The sequence below is a fragment of the Abramis brama genome, assembly GCF_963993115.1.
Source record: "Abramis brama genome assembly, chromosome: 6".
Lineage (NCBI taxonomy): Eukaryota > Metazoa > Chordata > Actinopteri > Cypriniformes > Leuciscidae > Abramis > Abramis brama.
Window position 1 is genome coordinate 39,231,675 of NC_139968.1, and position 17,278 is coordinate 39,248,952.

The window sequence follows — 17,278 nt, forward strand, 5'->3', positions numbered from 1 at the left end:
TATAAACTTACCAAAATATTGTCATATTTTCATAATTGTAATAGTTTTTTTAATCATAAAAACATTGGTTTTCCCTTACAGTATATTTTTGGACTTATTCTTAAACTACCTATGAAATGCACCAGATTTAAATGTTCATGCAATTATTATTATTATTATTATTATTATTATTATGGTACATTACTTATATATATATTTTTTTAATTCGACAACAAAAGTATACACTAACAACACTGTATACAAAGTATAGCTTATGTTGTAAAAAAATAACTCACAGTATCAATATAGCAAAAGAAAAAAAATCATAACTTTAAAAAATAATGCTGATAAAATCGCTAAATAAATAACACTGGAACAGTTAAAGCAGCCACATCTATGGTTTAAGACCCATAGAAACTCAAAACGTTTTCCATTAGGTGGATGAGATTGAAAGCTGGTATATCCATGGGTATATCCCACGGGATTGAGGAAATTCAACTTCCGATCATTTAACATGTCTTACTTTACTCGAAAGGCGGAAATACTGGATTCAGGGCGTCAACATGATTCCCAAAGAGAATATAATCCACTAATGATTCTTACTTAGTTATAAAGTCTCTTTATTGTTGTTCAGTCGGTTAGATATAAAATAATAGTAAGAAAACTGTGTCGCAGTCAGATCGTAGACCTGCTGCTAAACGGAGCGCTGGAAGCTAACGTTAGGCTAACCGTAAACAAATTCAAGAACGCAAGAAGTCTTTATTAAATCGCGTTTGACTCACATAAACAACAACATGAAGATCGCTGGTTTATTTTTATGCTTTATACTGAAAGGTAAGTCTTTAGCTTCGAGACTTTCACTTTCACTTATCTACGTCACTATTAAATCTAGGCTAATGAAATCGCGATCATTAAGTTAAGATAGCCTACTCAGTAGCCTACCTAATTTGGATTTTTTTCAACGTAATGAAAATCTTAGAAACTGGTTATGTTTGCTCTCCAGGTGTGTTTGGTGATGATAAGTCAGTGTTGGAGGGAGATTCTGTCACGCTACACACGGATCTTACTAATATACAGAAATATGAGCGCATACTGTGGACATTTGGAACCGACAGCACTCGAATAGCTCAAATCATCAACGCTGTCAATAAGGTCTCATTATATGATGATGTTCTTGATGGGAGATTCAGAGACAGACTGAAGCTGGATGATCAAACTGGATCTCTGACCATCACAAACACCACAACTGATCACTCTGGTCTTTATCAGCTACAGATCATTGGTGAAAATTAGTTCCCACCAAAGAAATTCAGTATTATTGTTTCTGGTGAGTAGTTTTGTAGTTGCATTGCAGCACTGAACCATACTGAACGTACAGTATTGTCCTAGTAACCTGAGACACAAATTTAGCCAGTCACAAGTTGAATGTACACAGTATCGGGTTTCTATTGTGAAGGGTAAAATGAGACCTAAGTATAGCCTATCATTTGTGGCGAGCGACCCAAAGAGACAGAGTAAGTGGAAAGTTTTCATTGCCACTTTACGTGGGTGATGTTTAAGACTTTTACAATTGCATTTTGGTCTTATTATCAATATTACAGTTACTTTTTGTGACTGAGATAATGACATTGATGGATATGTGTAATGTAGCATACTGTGAATGTTTGCTTAAAGGGACACTAAGCATTTTTCCGTTTTTTGTCAAACAGCGACTCCTAGAGTCGCGGTGGAGTACTTAACGTTACTGTCGTAAATACCATTCGCACAGAGCAGTCTCTGCACTCACGGCCTGATCCCCTCCCCCCTCTATACCGGTACCTGTTCAGTAGAGCCCCTTTCAAACAGCGCGATGATCCCGGGAAATTGCCGGGATTGATGCCGGGTTGGGGACATAGTAACATTGCCGTGTTCAGTCCCGGAACGCTCGCAGTGTGAACAAAAGCTGTAATAATGCCGTGTCGCAGTGAAGCCGGGATCGTTCGCCAGCTGTGAAACGGTACGTAATGCACAAGTTTATGATCGAATCAGAGAAAAAAAATGTACAAGCATGGTTTCTCGGGAGAGAAATCATAAGCAATCTTAAGACGCTGCTGAGACATTACAAGTCACATCGATGTCACGTGTCTTTACGGGATTTTTACGGGTTGTGTGTGAACGCACTCTCTGATTCCGGAAAATCACTGGCAGTGTGAATGAACCAAAATCAAACGAACCCGGGTCAAATCCCGGGTCACTTTATCCGTGTATTTTCCGGAATCTCTGTGTGAAAGGGGCTTAGGATGGAAGCTGTAACGAGTGGAAATAAGGTGTGGCCCCTTTAAGAGCTGCGCGCGCCCTGTTGAACTGTCGGCAGTCTGTATTGTATGTGCGCCTCGAACACCCTATTCTTTTCCTTGACTCTTCCGACCACGTTTTCTTCATCGACCCTGACATGATTCACGTCTGTAATGCGTGCTAGTGTCTTCCATAGAGGCTGCTTCATATGTTGTTGATATATGTGGCGTCGTGCCGTAAAGCAAGTCAAGTCAAGTCAAGTCAAGTCAAGTTTATTTATATAGCGCTTTTCACAACACAGATTGTATCAAAGCAGCTTCACAGTGTTAAATTAAAACAATACATCAATGTTTGTTTCTAGTGGAAAACGTCCACGTTTGGTAATGCTGATCAATAGTATTGTTGATTGATTAATTAAATTAAATATCCCAAATATCCCCAACTGAGCAAGCCAAAGGCAACAGTGGCAAGGAACCGAAAAACTCCATCAGGTGACCTAATGGAGAAAAAAAAAAAACCTTGGGAGAACCCAGGCTCAGTCGGGGGCCAGTTCTCCTCTGGCGTTTATGAACTAGAGGCCGGATTTAACTGTAAGATTAAAAGTATTATATGAATGCCTGGCTGAAGAGATGCGTCTTTAATCTAGTTTTAAACTGGGAGAGCGAGTCCGAGCAACGAACAGTATCAGGAAGACTATTCCAGAGTTTTGGAGCTAAATGTGAAAATGCTCTCCCTCCTTTGGTTGATCTGGATATCCTAGGTATGACCAAAAGCCTCGAATTTAGTGATCTTAAAGAGCGCGATGGATTATAGGGCGATAGAAGATCGGTTAAATAGACTGGAGCTAAGCCGTTTAGGGCTTTATAAGTCAGTAGCAAGTCGTGATTCTTACGAGATTTGTCGGGCACCACCTTTCAAACTTGCATTGATGGTTTTTCCAGCGCCGTCCCCCCCAGGCTTTGCTATCGGGTTAATTCACCCTACTACGAGTTGTTTTACCATCGAAATGATTTCAAAGCTGTATTAAGGTACAATTCTTACATAGTGTGTCCATAGTTAAACCTCACATAGTGTGAGGTTTAACAGTCCAACCTCAAGTTTGAATGATATATAGATCCTTCAATGTACAGTAAGTCTATTTTGACTTCATCAAGGTGTCAATCATTTTTTCATTTATTAAGGTTGATCTTTTGCCTGTTTATTCTCTCATGTTGTCCAGCTCCACTGCCCATTCCTGTCATCATCAGTAACTCTTCACAATGTTCTTCATCATCATCATCATCACCATCATCATGTTCATTGGTGTGTTCATCAGTGGTGAATGTGAGTCATGTGACTCTCTCCTGGTACGCAGGAATCAGTGTATTGTCCAGCATCAGTGCGTCTGATCTCAGCATCAGTCTCTCTCTACCTCTGGAGGTGGAATATCAGGATAAAAACACCTACAGCTGTGTGCTGAACAATCCCATCAGCAACCAGACCACACATCTGGACATCAACACACTCTGTCACACATGTGCAAGTACAGCAATAGTATTGTTAACGGATGTGTTCTGGGGCCGTATTCACAAAGCATTTTATCTTACCACTAGTACTCCTAAATCGCACTAAAATATTTTAGCTAGGAGTTTTCTCTTAAAAGGTATTCACAACGCCTTTCAGACCTACTCTTAGTAAAGAAAAATGACAACTCCTAAACTAAGAGTGAGTCTTCGTTGCTATGGATGACGTCATTACTCATGCACGAGCTTGACTGAAGTGAGTACCTTGATTGGCTGATGATTGTAACGCGGGAATGATTCCAAACACCTCCCCTATGATGATGAGTGACAGGTGACAGGTCTGAGAATGCGTGCGCTACACAAGTAGTGCGAAGGACGGAAGATGATGAATAACTGAATAAAGAGTAAGGCAAAACAAATAGCCTAGTAGCCTAATGAAACATATGGATTGATGCAATATCTTTGCAACATTATTGAATTAGTCTGTCACTATATGCCTCTGCCTACGTTTGCAAAAGAGAAGAACATTTTAATTTGATTCACAATGAAACGTTACAATTAGTTTACATGCAATGAGTAGCCTAGTTTTGGTTGTTGTTGGTGGCGTTATTGCATCCCTAGTTATGCCTACAATGCAAAACTGTTCCCTCGCGATTGGAAGCTCCTGTAGCCGCCGTGAATAGGTCTTAGTGAGTTAGGAGTCCTCTCGACTTCTTTTAAGCTGTCCCAGACTTAGGTGCTACTTTTAGGGATAAAATGCTTCATGAATTACTCTTAGTCAAAAAAATTAGGAGTCCTAAAGTTACGAGTGACACGCCCATTATTTTCGCCATTATTTTCTAAATTCGCCAGTTAGGAGCTACTTTTAGCCTTAAAATTCTTTGTGAATACGGCCCCTGTTCTCTACTTGCAGGTCAAAGGTATTATGTGTTAACTCTGATCTACTGTTTCGTAGTGGATGCATCGAGTTTCAATGCAAAAGAGAGCTTACCCTTCAGTCATGTGGTGATGATCTGTGTTGGTATATTAGTTACTCTACTAGTCTTGTTTGTAGCTGGGATGTTAAGTCTCTACTGGAAATATAGAAAAACATATCAAGTGGGTAAGTATTACAGCTAGAGCAAGAGTATCTACATTGTGAAAAAGTGTAAAAAAGAAACTTGTTATTTAAGTCTGTGGTTTGTGTTTAAACAGCCCAGACTCCTCATCAAGAATACACTGAGCTGAGTAATGGTAAGATTCTCTAATATTAATGTCCAATATGTCATCAAACTCATAGGATCTGCTCTGTTTATCAGTATTAACCTGTTATCTGAGCACAGAGCTAAACTTAAATTTCATGAATGCTATGAAATAGAGATTTTTTTAAAGAAGCCACTCAGCAGATTGCAGAAGTGAAAGAAATCAAGCGTAGCGTCAGTTCTGGCAAGTTACGTTAGTCAAGCTCGCCTCAGCTGACTCTCAACTGATTCACATAAAACCTACCTATAGGAATACCTGTCACTGTATATAAGCTCTTTCAGTATTATCAGCAGCTATCGCGTTTCTCAGGAGCGAATTACCAATTAATGAAAGAGGAAAAAACATTATATAAGTTTATGTTTACTGTAGAGCAAATATACTGAACTTAACTTTTATTTTATACAAAATATATTTTTACAAAATAATTTGGACTCCATTGCTATAAAATCGAAGCAATATGGGACCCTGGACCACAAAACCAGTCACATGGGTCAATTTTTTGAAATTGAGATTTATACATCATCTGAAAAATGAATAAAAAAGCTTTCCATGTGTGTGGTTTGTTAGGATATGACAATATTTGTCCGAGATACAACTATTTGAACATTGGAATTTGAGGGTACAAACAATTTGAAACATTGAGAAAATCGCCTTTAAAGTTGTCCATATATGTTGGCGATTGTGCTGCATTCACTCACAAAAATAAATGTTTTATATATTTACGGTAGGAAATTTACTAAATATCTTCATGGCACATGATCTTTACTTAATATCCTAATGATTTTTGCCATTAAAGAAAAATCAATAATTTTGACCCATACAATTATAAGTGGCTATTGCCACAGATATACCCGTGCTACATGTGACTGGTTTTGTGATCCAGGCTCACATACTGTATGTCTAATCAAGTTGTGTTCCAAATTTGAAGTTGCTATCACAAAAAAACTGTGAAGGATTTAAAGCACTTAAAACAATGTCCAATTTCAAAACACCTTTCACAGGATGAATTACGAGAATTCTTGTGAAATGATCATGATTTCTAAAAAATAGTAACTAAAAAAGTGTGCCAAGTTTCCATATCATGCTTATACTGAGTGTTTAATCTCTCTCTGTGTTCCTGTATGTTGTCCAGGTGAAGTTGTGGATAAAACAGACGTAATGAAGACCGTGTCAGTGATGTTGGGAGAGTCCATCACTCTAAACACTGGCCTCACTGAAATACAACACTTCGATGTGTTACAGTGGAGGTTTGGAGAATTAGGCACAGATCTCACAAATCCTTTTTTAGTCATCAACAGAGGAAATAAACTGAACAATAGCGGTTGTGATGATTATAATGAGAGATTCAAAGACAGAATACAGCTGGATCAACAAACTGGATACCTCACAATCAATGACATCAGACCTACAGACTTTGGCATTTATAAACTAATTCTCGGAATTGGACAAAATATGATCTCCAAAACATTTATTGTCCTAAGTGAGTAGGCCCTACCTCAAATCTGTCAGTGTGAACAAGTTAGACGCTCTGAAATGAACCATTTATAACTTTTACTGGGTTGTTTGACTGAATTTTCCTATAATGCATTAAAATAAATATTATTTAATAATCAAGTGTATGAGACAGTAATGCGGTTCAGTGTTTGTTGTTTATACTTCATTAATCATATCAGTATCTCATGGTATGTGAAGAGGTCAGATTTGGTTTACAAGAAAAGAAAAATCACATTACTGTACTGAAACAAAAGAAATCCAGATTCAACCAAATAAGAGCTAAATGTTTCAAACAAGAATCTTTCTTTGTTTTCTTTCAGATTCCTCTGAAAATGGAGAGACTGCATCCAAAGGAACAAAATCACCGCCAATGAATGGAGATGTCTCTGAAACAAATTGTTAGCAACTTTTACATTATCCTTATTTAAAATAAAATTGTTCTGCATTTATGAGCCTTTACAACTGGAAACGTGTTTATAATGAATGGTGTTTACCTGTGAAAAGTAACATGACAAAGTGTTATGATGTCAGTGTTATTTTTACTGCATGTCTGTTACATTTTATAGAGTCAGTTTGAACTTTTACAGTGTTTATGAATGACATTGTTTATGTTTGAACGCTTTCTGCCCTCTAGTGGGCAATCTAAGTTAAAAGTGGTGCTGTTTCAAACAGTTGTATATGGGAATGAGAGATTGCAGACAGTTTGTCTGATAACTAAATTTTAGCCTCACTAACAACGAAATTCAAATTTATTTATTTTTTAAACTTTTTAATAAAAAAAAAATGTCTTGTGAAGTTATTTGTGTTGTATCTATGTAAAATAAGAACTAATCGAAATGACAGAAACAATCTTTGGGAAAAAAAAAAATAATAATAATAATATAAAAAATATATATATACAGTACCAGTCAAAAGTTTGGAAACATTACTATTTTTAATGTTTTTGAAAGAAGTCTCTTATGCTCATCAAGCCTGCAGTTAAAAAAATAAAAAAATAAAAAAAAAGTAATATTATGAAATATTATTACAATTTAAAATAATGGTTCTCTTTTTTAATATATTTTAAAATGTAATTTATTTTTGTGATGCAAAGCTGAATTTTCATCAGCAAGTACTCCAGTCTTTGGTGTCTTATGATCCTTCAGAAATCATTCTAATATGATAATTTAATACTCAGTTATTATCAATGATGGAAATAGTTGTGCTGTTTAATATATTTTTTTGGAATACTTTTTTCAGGATTCATTGAGTAAAACGTTAACAGCATTTATTCATAAAAACAGCATTTATTCAAAATAAAAACATTTCTAACACTATAAATCGTTACCATCACCTTTTATCAATTTAACGCATCCTTGTTGAATTAAAGTACTAATTTCTTTAAAAAAAAATAGTTATTGTTCCCAAACTTTTGAACAGTAGTGTATATTGTTACAAAAGATTTCTATTCTAAATAAATACAGTTCTTTTTAACTTTTTATTCATCAAATAATCCTGAAAAAAGTATCTCAGGTTATAAAAAAAATATTAAGCAGCACAACTGTTTCCAACATTGATCATAAATCAGCATATTAGAATGATTTCTGAAGGATCATAAGACACCAAAGACTGGAGTACTTGCTGATGAAAATTCAGCTTTGCATCACAAAAATAAATTACATTTTAAAGTATATTAAAAAAGAGAACCATTATTTTAAATTGTAATAATATTTCATAATATTACTGGGTTTTTTTTGTTTTTTTTACTGCAGGCTTGATGAGCATAAGAGACTTCTTTCAAAAACATTAAAAATAGTAACTTTTCCAAACTTTTGACTGGTACTGTGTATATATATATATATATATATATATATATATATATATATATATATATATATATATATATTTGTAGTGTAATTTGATTTCATTGGATCAGATAGAGAGGGCGGGGTTTAAGGCTGTACTGCAGGCAGACACCAGGGGGCGATAGAAATGTTTTGGCTTCACTTTTCAGGAAGTGCTGGGTACACTTCTCATGAACAAAAAGTTTGACCTTGAATTTTGACCTGTTGGTGGCACTCGCACTTTCAAACACTTTTTTTCTAATTTATTTCCTATTTATTTCTTCTTTATCCTTCTTTATCACTTCATCGAATGCAGATCGAATGTCAAAATAATAGTTTAAGGAGTGATGCTTCCGGTAGGCTAATGGAAAGTTATTATTCAGTCAAGTTCCCATTGGGAAATTCTAATGAACTTACTTCCCCTTATTTTCTTATAAGAAAATCGGGTTTACTGCTTTTACATATTTGCCCAGCATTGGAATTAAGAAGAGTCACCTTTGTTTTTCACTCGGATAAACCTCTTGGCTAAAAATACAGTAAAACGATTTATAAAAAGTAAACTATGTTAATAATCATCATCACTGTCAAGATGTGAATTAGGTCATTTAGAAACGGTTGGACGTCGAACGGAGTTTAATATCTATAATGGATAATTTTTCACCCACCTTTTACTCGGATCAGAAATATTAAGATGTTTTTTTTATTTTTCGTCCCGTTACTCGTGGATGATGGTGAGTTGCCTACATTTTTACTTTCACTTTACAAACTTAATGAAATATAAACTATAAGAAATTATGATGATAACGATGATGATTATTAATATGATTTAAATTGCCGAATTAACGTTAATTTAGATCTGTTTTTGGAGCTTAAAGTAAAAGAAAAGTGTAGTCTAGAGAAAGAAAAACGACCAGATTAATGTGTTTGTATAGCAGGTGCTAGTACTATTAAAAAAAATATTTGAAACCAACAAAAATGCAAAGATTATATTTCTAGTAATAATGTTTTATGTGATGGGAAGTCCGGATCTTTTCCGCGAACCAGTTCTTTCGGACAGTTCGTTTCAATGAACCGATTCAAAAAACCGGTTCACCAGTTATTTTACGTCCTCGCGTAATGACGTCAATTCTATCATCCCGGCGGATAAAAATACATTCAAATAAAGGCATTTGTAATCATAACTTCAGTTAAATAATAGTACTCATTGTCATAATCATCTTGGATAAGTTTCTTACATTTACGTTTTGCAAATGAACCTGTAGCCTACAGGCGATGTGCAAACGCGGATGTCTTAAAGATCTGAAGTGAATAAACTGGTCTTCATCAATTTTATTTTATTTGTTACTAAATAAACATTTCGCCGAATTCAGCCCCTTATTTTAAGTCCTCGGTTCACCCGTGCTCATGTGTATCAGCACCGGTATCAGACCCCGCTGGCCGAAAGAAAGTTCGGTTCAGAGACGGTGCTATCACGCATGCTCAGTGATCAACTTACTTAGAAATTAAATAAGCTGTTCCTGAAAATAATGTTTTAGTAATATAATAATACATGTTTAGTTTTACCATCCATTCATTGTGTTTCCAATCTTTAAAATAATACAGTGAAAATACAGTAATTATGTGATAAACATGTTTCCAACATGTTTTATTTTGTTACACTTATTGATGTTCAACAAAATACTTTTGCACTTAAAATTGCACGCATGCTCAGCTCATCAGCTTCTCATTATGTCAAACGTGTCCGAAAGAAACAGTTACGTTAGGCCCTAATTCACTTAACTTAGGCCTACCGGATATCTGCATTCAGCATTTTGTTGTTCCTGTTTTTGTAAAATATATTGCTGAATTTGAAATGTAGTTGTAGCTAATTATATTCATTCTTAAAAAGCACAACAGAGTAGCTGCAATTATTTAAACACTGGTCAAAAGTAAATAGTTTTGACTACATTTTTTGTTGTTGAGTGTTTTATTTACCTTTGAGTTAAAATCTAACAAGTACTAGTACTTTTCAAAAATGTACTAGTACTAGTTAGATTTTAACAGAGCTCAACCATGCTAATATTGCATAAAAAAGGCTCACATATGGGCCACATGAAATTTATGGAGTTATGGCACTACTTTGGTTCAGTTCTGGCAAAGAAGATGTGGGCCATATCTGGGCAGGCAAACACAATCTAATCTGGGCCAGATCTGTGCCAAAGGAAATTTGCTGACTGGGCCTGAGTGGCCTTGGACCTGTAAAGACGGGAATTTGAAGAACAGATTATTGCACTTAACGGGATAGTTTACTCAAAAAATGAAAATGTAATCATCTCTTACTCACCCTCATGTCGCTCCAACTCAAAAAGAGGATGTTAGTGTAATGGAGTTTTCCTAAATCTGACTATCTAGCGTCTACAAATCGACACTTAATAAATAAATCTGTCGCGTCTACTGATCGACACTGAGCGTCTACAAATCGACACTTTATAACTTTTATACTCCAGCTCTTTGCGTCTTCCGTCGACAACTGGCCGAGTCTCTTATCCTAACTTCTTTGCTGCGCAACATAAATAACAAACGAGACAGACTTCAGTAAATGTCCCTCAGATGGTTTATTCAAACGGCCGGGAGTTCTCGAGCAATACTCAGAAAATCTCGGCCCAACAGAAGAATACAACAGGCTTTATAGGGTAAAGCCAGACACATCAAAATAGAATCATCATGACTAACATGTCAAGCTCTATCAATATGATTGGTTCAATTGTTTAAAGCAAGCCCCCCCCCCCCCCCCCCCCCCCCCCCCCTCCTCATTACCCTTTGTTAGTGACATCAGCAAAATATCCAAAACATTGTAAGGGGTTAATATTCTAGTCAATCATTTCACAATACAGTCAAAATAAACAGAACATTGAGTCCATTTTCAAAGTTCCATTTGACCAAGGTTACATTGAGTCAAAAGTTTGTTAGAAGGTTAGATCATATCTGAAAGTTTGTTTGGTGGCTACATCCTAAATAAAAGGAAGTAAGAATTTCTTTTGTTTGTTTTATTGTTAGATCTGGAGTGGAAAGTTAGTCACCATCAGACATAAAAATGGGTGATAAAAGTTTATCATCAATTTAAAATCTAAAGTCAGATTTCCATGGTTAGTAACATAATTAATCTAATCTATAAAATATCCACCGCATTAGACACAAAATACCATAAATGAAGAGTGAATAGAATAGAATATTCAGTTTATATCTGCGTTTAAGAAACTGTCTCGGTTTGTTTTTCAGGTGTGTTTGGTGATAATGCAGTGAAAACATTATCAGTGATGGAGGGAGATTCTGTTACTCTACAAGCTGATGTTACGGAAATACAGAAAGCTGAGCTGATACTGTGGACATTTGGACCTGACAGCACTCGTATAGTTCAGATCAACAGACTGGCCAATAAGGTCTCATTATATGATGATGTTCTTGATGGAAGATTCAGAGACAGACTGAAGCTGGATCATCAGACTCGATCTCTGACCATCACAAACACCACAACTGATCATTCTGGACTTTATCAGCTACAGATCATTGGTGGAAAAGAGGTCCCGCCAAAGAAATTCAGTATTATTGTTTCTGGTGAGTCATTGTAGTTTCATTGCATTGCAGTATTGAACTATTTGTATTTGCCACATTTATATTTATGAACATATCAAACTGGTGCATTAAGAGTGTTGTCTGACACCTACATTCATTTTTTATAATATTCTCTGATGTTTTCCAGCTCGTCTGCCTGTTCCTGTCATCAGGAGTAACTCTTCACACTGTTCTTCATTATGTTCATTAGTGTGTTTATCAGTGGTGAATGTGAGTCATGTGACTCTCTCCTGGTACAAAGGAATCAGTGTATTGTCCAGCATCAGTGCGTCTGATCTCAGCATCAGTCTCTCTCTACCTCTGGAGGTGGAATATCAGGATAAAAACACCTACAGCTGTGTGCTGAACAATCCCATCAGCAACCAGACCACACATCTGGACATCAACACACTCTGTCACACATGTACAGGTATGGCAACGGTCCATTTACTCACAGAGATGTTCTCAGTTTCTGTTACAATATTGACACTCTGTCTCTTTGTCCATTATAGCGGCAGGTTTGTCTGCAGATAAAATAGCGCTGGTGTGTGTTTGTGTTCTGGTTGTGGCTGCAGTTTTGTGTGGTATTTACCGTTACCATCAACACAAGACATCTAAATCAGCAGATCTACACGGTGTGTGTTACCAACAGCTAATTTCATAAAATAAACATTTGAGTTTTATTAAAAGGATGAATTTACTTCTCCTTCATTCTTTAAATTGAGTCATTGTTTTTATACAGGTCAAGCTAATGGAGCTGAACTTACTGCTATTCTAACTAAAGGTAAGATACAGTTTAAATAGTGATGCACCACAATTTTGCCAGCCAAAAAGTTTTAGATTAAACAACAAAAAACTAATTTTTGGTTTTGTCCAGTATGATTTAAGAGGGCAAAAATTATTGACAGAAACAGTGACATCAAATGAGCCATGACTGGACTTTACTTTTTTTTAATTATTATTATTAAAATATATTCCTTGAGGTTTTTTTATTATTATTTTCAACCCTCATTCTAATTCTCTGCTTGAAATGATCGGTAAGTCATTAATCGGTAATTAGGAGTTTACTGAGGCAAAAGGGGTAGTTCACAGTTAGTTAGAGAGAATTGGACCCTAAACTAAAGTGAGTCAGTTTTTAAAGCGGCTTTTCTTAGGCTTGCCAGTAAACGGACTCAGCATTATGATTGGCCAAAGTCATTGCATTAGAAATAGTATCAATGCCCACTCGCTATTGTATACGAGTAAGTGTTTTACAAACGTTATCCATATAAAACCATAATCTGCATATAAAGGATTATGAAATCATTTACATGTGGTTGTGATGCAGCTGCTGTCAGATCCAATACAGTCAGATCTTCATCTTTCAACACAAACTTTTTTGTAAACTCTCCATTACACTGTGTCTTGTTTGCAAAACAAAATGCTCTGAACAAACATATAATCTTCCAACTTGATCCAGGCACCATTAAAATAAACAATCCAATTGTTTCAGACGCTGCCCAATCAGTAATATAGTGTCGGCTCAGATCCGGCCCACATCTTCTGGTACGTGTTGAATTCACAGATGTGGCCTGGATCTGGGCCGACACTATGTTGCTGTCTGAGTGGGATCTTCTGAAGTCTATATAGAGACGCAAACAAGCTGTTTAAACTGGATGCGTCAAAGTGAACGTTCTTTCACTCCTGCATTTGTCCGGTTGTCGACAGACTCAAGCATGTGGAGTTTGTCAGAAACTGAACTCACATCTGTATACTGTATCAGTCTAGACACCATCAGTTGTTATAGCGGGTTCTATTTGCTTTCACGATGCTTGCATGCAGTGTAGGCAAATATCAGTTGTTAAAGGGATAGTTCACCCAAAAATTTTAATTAGCCCATAATTTACTCACCCTGAAGCCATCCTAGGTGTATATGACATTCTTCTTTCAGATGAATACAATCAGAGATTTATTAAAAAATGCCCTGGCTCTTCCAGGGTCTTCCAAGTCCATAAATGTGCATCTATCCATAATAAAAGTGCATCTATCCATCATAAAAGTGCATCTATCATCATAAAAGTGCATCTATCCATCATAAAAGTGCATCTATCATCATAAAAGTGCATCTATCATCATAAAAGTGCATCTATCCATCATAAAAGTGCATCTGTCCATCATAAAAGTGCATCTGTCCATGATAAAAGTGCATCTATCCATCATAAAAGTGCATCTATCATCATAAAAGTGCATCTATCCATCATAATAGTGCATCTGTCCATCATAAAAGTGCATCTGTCCATCATAAAAGTGCATCTGTCCATCATAAAAGTGCATCTATCCATGATAAAAGTGCATCTATCATCATAAAAGTGCATCTGTTCATCATAAAAGTGCATCTATCATCATAAAAGTGCATCTATCCATCATAAAAGTGCATCTGTCCATCATAAAAGTGTATCTGTCCATCATAAAAGTGCATCTATCACCATAAAAGTGCATCTATCCATCATAATAGTGCATCTATCCATCATAAAAGTGCATCTATCCATCATAAAAGTCCATCTGTCCATCATAAAAGTGCATCTGTCCATCATAAAAGTGCTCCACACGGCTCCATGGTTTAATAAAGGCCTTCTGAAGTTAAGCCATGTGTTTGTGTAAGAAAATGATCCATATTTAAAACTTTATCGACTAAAATAACGTACTCAAGTCGACTTACACCAAAGAACATTTGACGATGTATGACGTAGGATGTAGTAGTAGCGTAAACTTAGACGTCTCTCGCAGTAAAAAAAACAGGGCACCACCATCAAGTTCAAGTGTTACTCTTTTGGCATAAGTCAACTTGCGTACGCCCGTTGTAGTTATTTTAGTCAATAAAGTTTTAAATACGGATAATTTTCTTACACTAACACATCGCTTCGCTTCAGAAGGCCTTTATTAACCCCTGGAGACACGTGGAGCACTTTAATCATGAATAGATTTTTTATCTTTAATCACGCTTTGATGGACTTCCAAAAAAATTTAAGCATTGACTCCCATTATAAAGCTTGGAAGAGCCAGGACATTTCTTTAATATCTAGGATGGCTTGAGGGTGAGTAAATCATGGGGTAAACTTTTTTTGGATGAACTATCCCTTTAAGAGACTGAATGCCAGTGGGCGGGGCCTATGGTGTGATAATGTATAACTATTCGCTGATGTCCTGCTCTGGAGGCGGGCATATGCAAATGTATTTGCTGGCGTTATCAAGGATCCCGCAATATCAAAATGAGCTGTTTTAGGAGCTTGATTAAATAAATGCTTTGTTTTTTAAATCTATAACTTCAGCATCATTAGTATCTGTACATTTATTTCCAATGACTCATGGGTGGACGTCTCATGGTTTGCTGGACAAGATCTGTTACACACAGTGTCGCACAAGTTTGATCCCTGTCTGAGAAACTCTTTCTGTTTGTTCTCCAGGTCAGTTTGTTGAGAAAGATGAAATCATGTCATTATTAGTGACGGTAGGACAACCTGTGATGCTACACACTGATATCACTGAAATACAGGAACATCAGCGGATATGCTGGAAGTTTGCTGACTCCAAAGAATGCAGTTGTGCTGAATTTACTGTCATCGCTAAATGGGATAAAACACATGATGAGGAATACTTATATAATGAAGAAAGATTCAAAGACTGTTTGAAACTGGATCACAAAACTGGATCTCTCACCATCACTAACATCACACCTAATCTCGATGGACATTATAAACTCCACATCACCAGCGAGGGACAGAAGATCTCAAAGACGTTCAATGTTGTCGCTCTTGTGAGTTGTTTTAAAGTCTTTTAAAGTCATAATTGTCTTACTGAAGTCTGTAACTGATCAACTATTATATATGGCCAATGTGAATGTGAAGAAGAACCCCTAAAGGGACGTGGTGGTGGGAGAATTTGGGATGGGAGAAAGAAATATTTTTCAAATCTTCCCTCGCAAAAACTGTTGTGAGCTCGGACAGAGACTTTAATGTCCCGCTGGGAATGTTTCAGAGCTCCATATGGAGCGTTTCATAGTGTTTGAACTTGGACTCAAATATAAAGAAATGCAGTCAGTGCTTAACTCAAGGAGTTGTCCACCACCATGTCCCTTTTAGAGCCTCTGTAGAAACCATCTTTTCGAAATTGAGACACATGATGATTGATGATTAGATTAACGGGAATATCAATTCAAACACTTTCCCTGTTTTTACCTTTGATGCTTCTTTGTTTTCTAACAGGTTCCAGTAAAAAGAGAGCGAAAACCCCAGAGGAGACAAACCTGTCCATATTAATGCAGGAGGACCATAAACACTGGATATCCACATTTGAATTCCAAGAAACATTTCTATTTTTACAACCATCTAAAATCCTAAGTGACAAAATAAGTAAAGTTAAGCATGCAACAAAAGCCGACTTAAGAGAGTGTATGTTTTGTCACACTTAAGGAGACAGTTTCTACTGTAGGCTACTATAACTCTTTGAGTCTCTGCCATATTTGTTGTTCTATTGTGTGTAAAAAAAAGGGAGCGGGGGATTCTCCATGATTAATAATTTATTGTTTACATTTTCACTCAAGGTGCATTTAAAAATATTGAAAAAGCATTGAAAAAACATACAAAAAAAGTATTTGCGTTTTTCACTATATAATTAGGAAATAGTTAGGCTGTTTAGTTTTTAGTAACTTTTTTCTGATGAAATGTTCTTGATGATCATTGTTTTTCCATCAAAGAAAAAGTAAATCTGGAGGAAGAAAATATGTTGAAAACTTTTTTTTTTTTTTTTCGGAAAATCAAATCAACTGCAGTTGTTTAATGTGTTCATGCTTTTTAGCATGTATAATTGTAAAACAATATTTGTTCTTTACATTTTTCATTAAATATATTTTCTAAAGAAACATGTGATGGTTGTTTGTATGATAAGAGCCCCTAAAGGGAAATGGTGATGGTAAAAATATTAGATGGAAGGAAAAAATTTACCATTGTGTTTTCTCGCAAATGTTTTGTGTTCTCCCGAAAAACATTGAGCTCCCTCGCAAAAACACACACACAGAAGTTTGATAATGCGTTGAAATGCAAATCAAATTGAATTGTCCTTTGAAAATTACATTTAAGTTTAAAAATAAATACATATGAGTATTGTGAACTTATATATATTGATTTTATATATATGACTCAATATATATAAGTTCACAATACTCATATGTATTTATTTTTAAACTTAAATGGTTTGCCGCAATCAGTTTCCTCAATCGGTTTGAGTTGAGTTAACTTGTTGGGTTTTACAGTGTTGGAATAATCGATGGAGAGCAGCAGTAGGTCAGAGAGCCTCTCTTCATTACCAATGAAAATATGTTGATACAATTAGAATGCA

General features: G+C 35.9%; 2 protein-coding genes across 3 annotated transcripts in view; both read left to right on the forward strand.

Annotated features, from left to right (window-relative positions):
* Positions 1-7,289, forward strand: part of LOC311084281 (uncharacterized protein) — a 112,603-nt gene extending 105,314 nt beyond the window's left edge. Inside the window, exons 1-6 of one of the 2 annotated variants that reach the window (XM_084116216.1) lie at positions 432-813; positions 983-3,775; positions 4,711-4,857; positions 4,950-4,988; positions 6,130-6,477; positions 6,812-7,289. In XM_084116216.1, coding sequence (XP_083972342.1) covers positions 3,376-3,775; positions 4,711-4,857; positions 4,950-4,988; positions 6,130-6,477; positions 6,812-6,894 — 1,017 coding nt within the window. In that variant the 5' untranslated portion in view covers positions 432-813; positions 983-3,375 and the 3' untranslated portion in view covers positions 6,895-7,289. Of the gene's footprint in view, positions 1-431; positions 814-982; positions 3,776-4,710; positions 4,858-4,949; positions 4,989-6,129; positions 6,478-6,811 lie in introns of those variants that run through there. The other variant, XM_084116215.1, reaches the window with a different exon arrangement.
* Positions 7,290-8,505: 1,216 nt separating this feature from the next.
* On the forward strand, positions 8,506-16,794 carry LOC311084210 (uncharacterized protein). Its single transcript, XM_084116124.1, has 7 exons — positions 8,506-9,045; positions 11,573-11,908; positions 12,054-12,335; positions 12,418-12,540; positions 12,648-12,689; positions 15,349-15,698; positions 16,147-16,794. The coding sequence occupies exons 1-7, from the start codon at positions 9,006-9,008 to the stop codon at positions 16,198-16,200; spliced, it is 1,227 nt and encodes a 408-aa protein (XP_083972250.1). The 5' UTR covers positions 8,506-9,005; the 3' UTR covers positions 16,201-16,794.
* Positions 16,795-17,278: the final 484 nt, after the last annotated feature.

Coding starts and splice junctions, on each gene's coding strand:
- LOC311084210 (XM_084116124.1), top strand. CDS start 9,006: ATGTTTTTTTTATTTTTCGTCCCGTTACTCGTGGATGATG. Junction 12,541..12,647: donor TAAATCAGCAGATCTACACG/GTGTGTGTTACC, acceptor GTTTTTATACAG/GTCAAGCTAATGGAGCTGAA. Junction 15,699..16,146: donor CGTTCAATGTTGTCGCTCTT/GTGAGTTGTTTT, acceptor GTTTTCTAACAG/GTTCCAGTAAAAAGAGAGCG.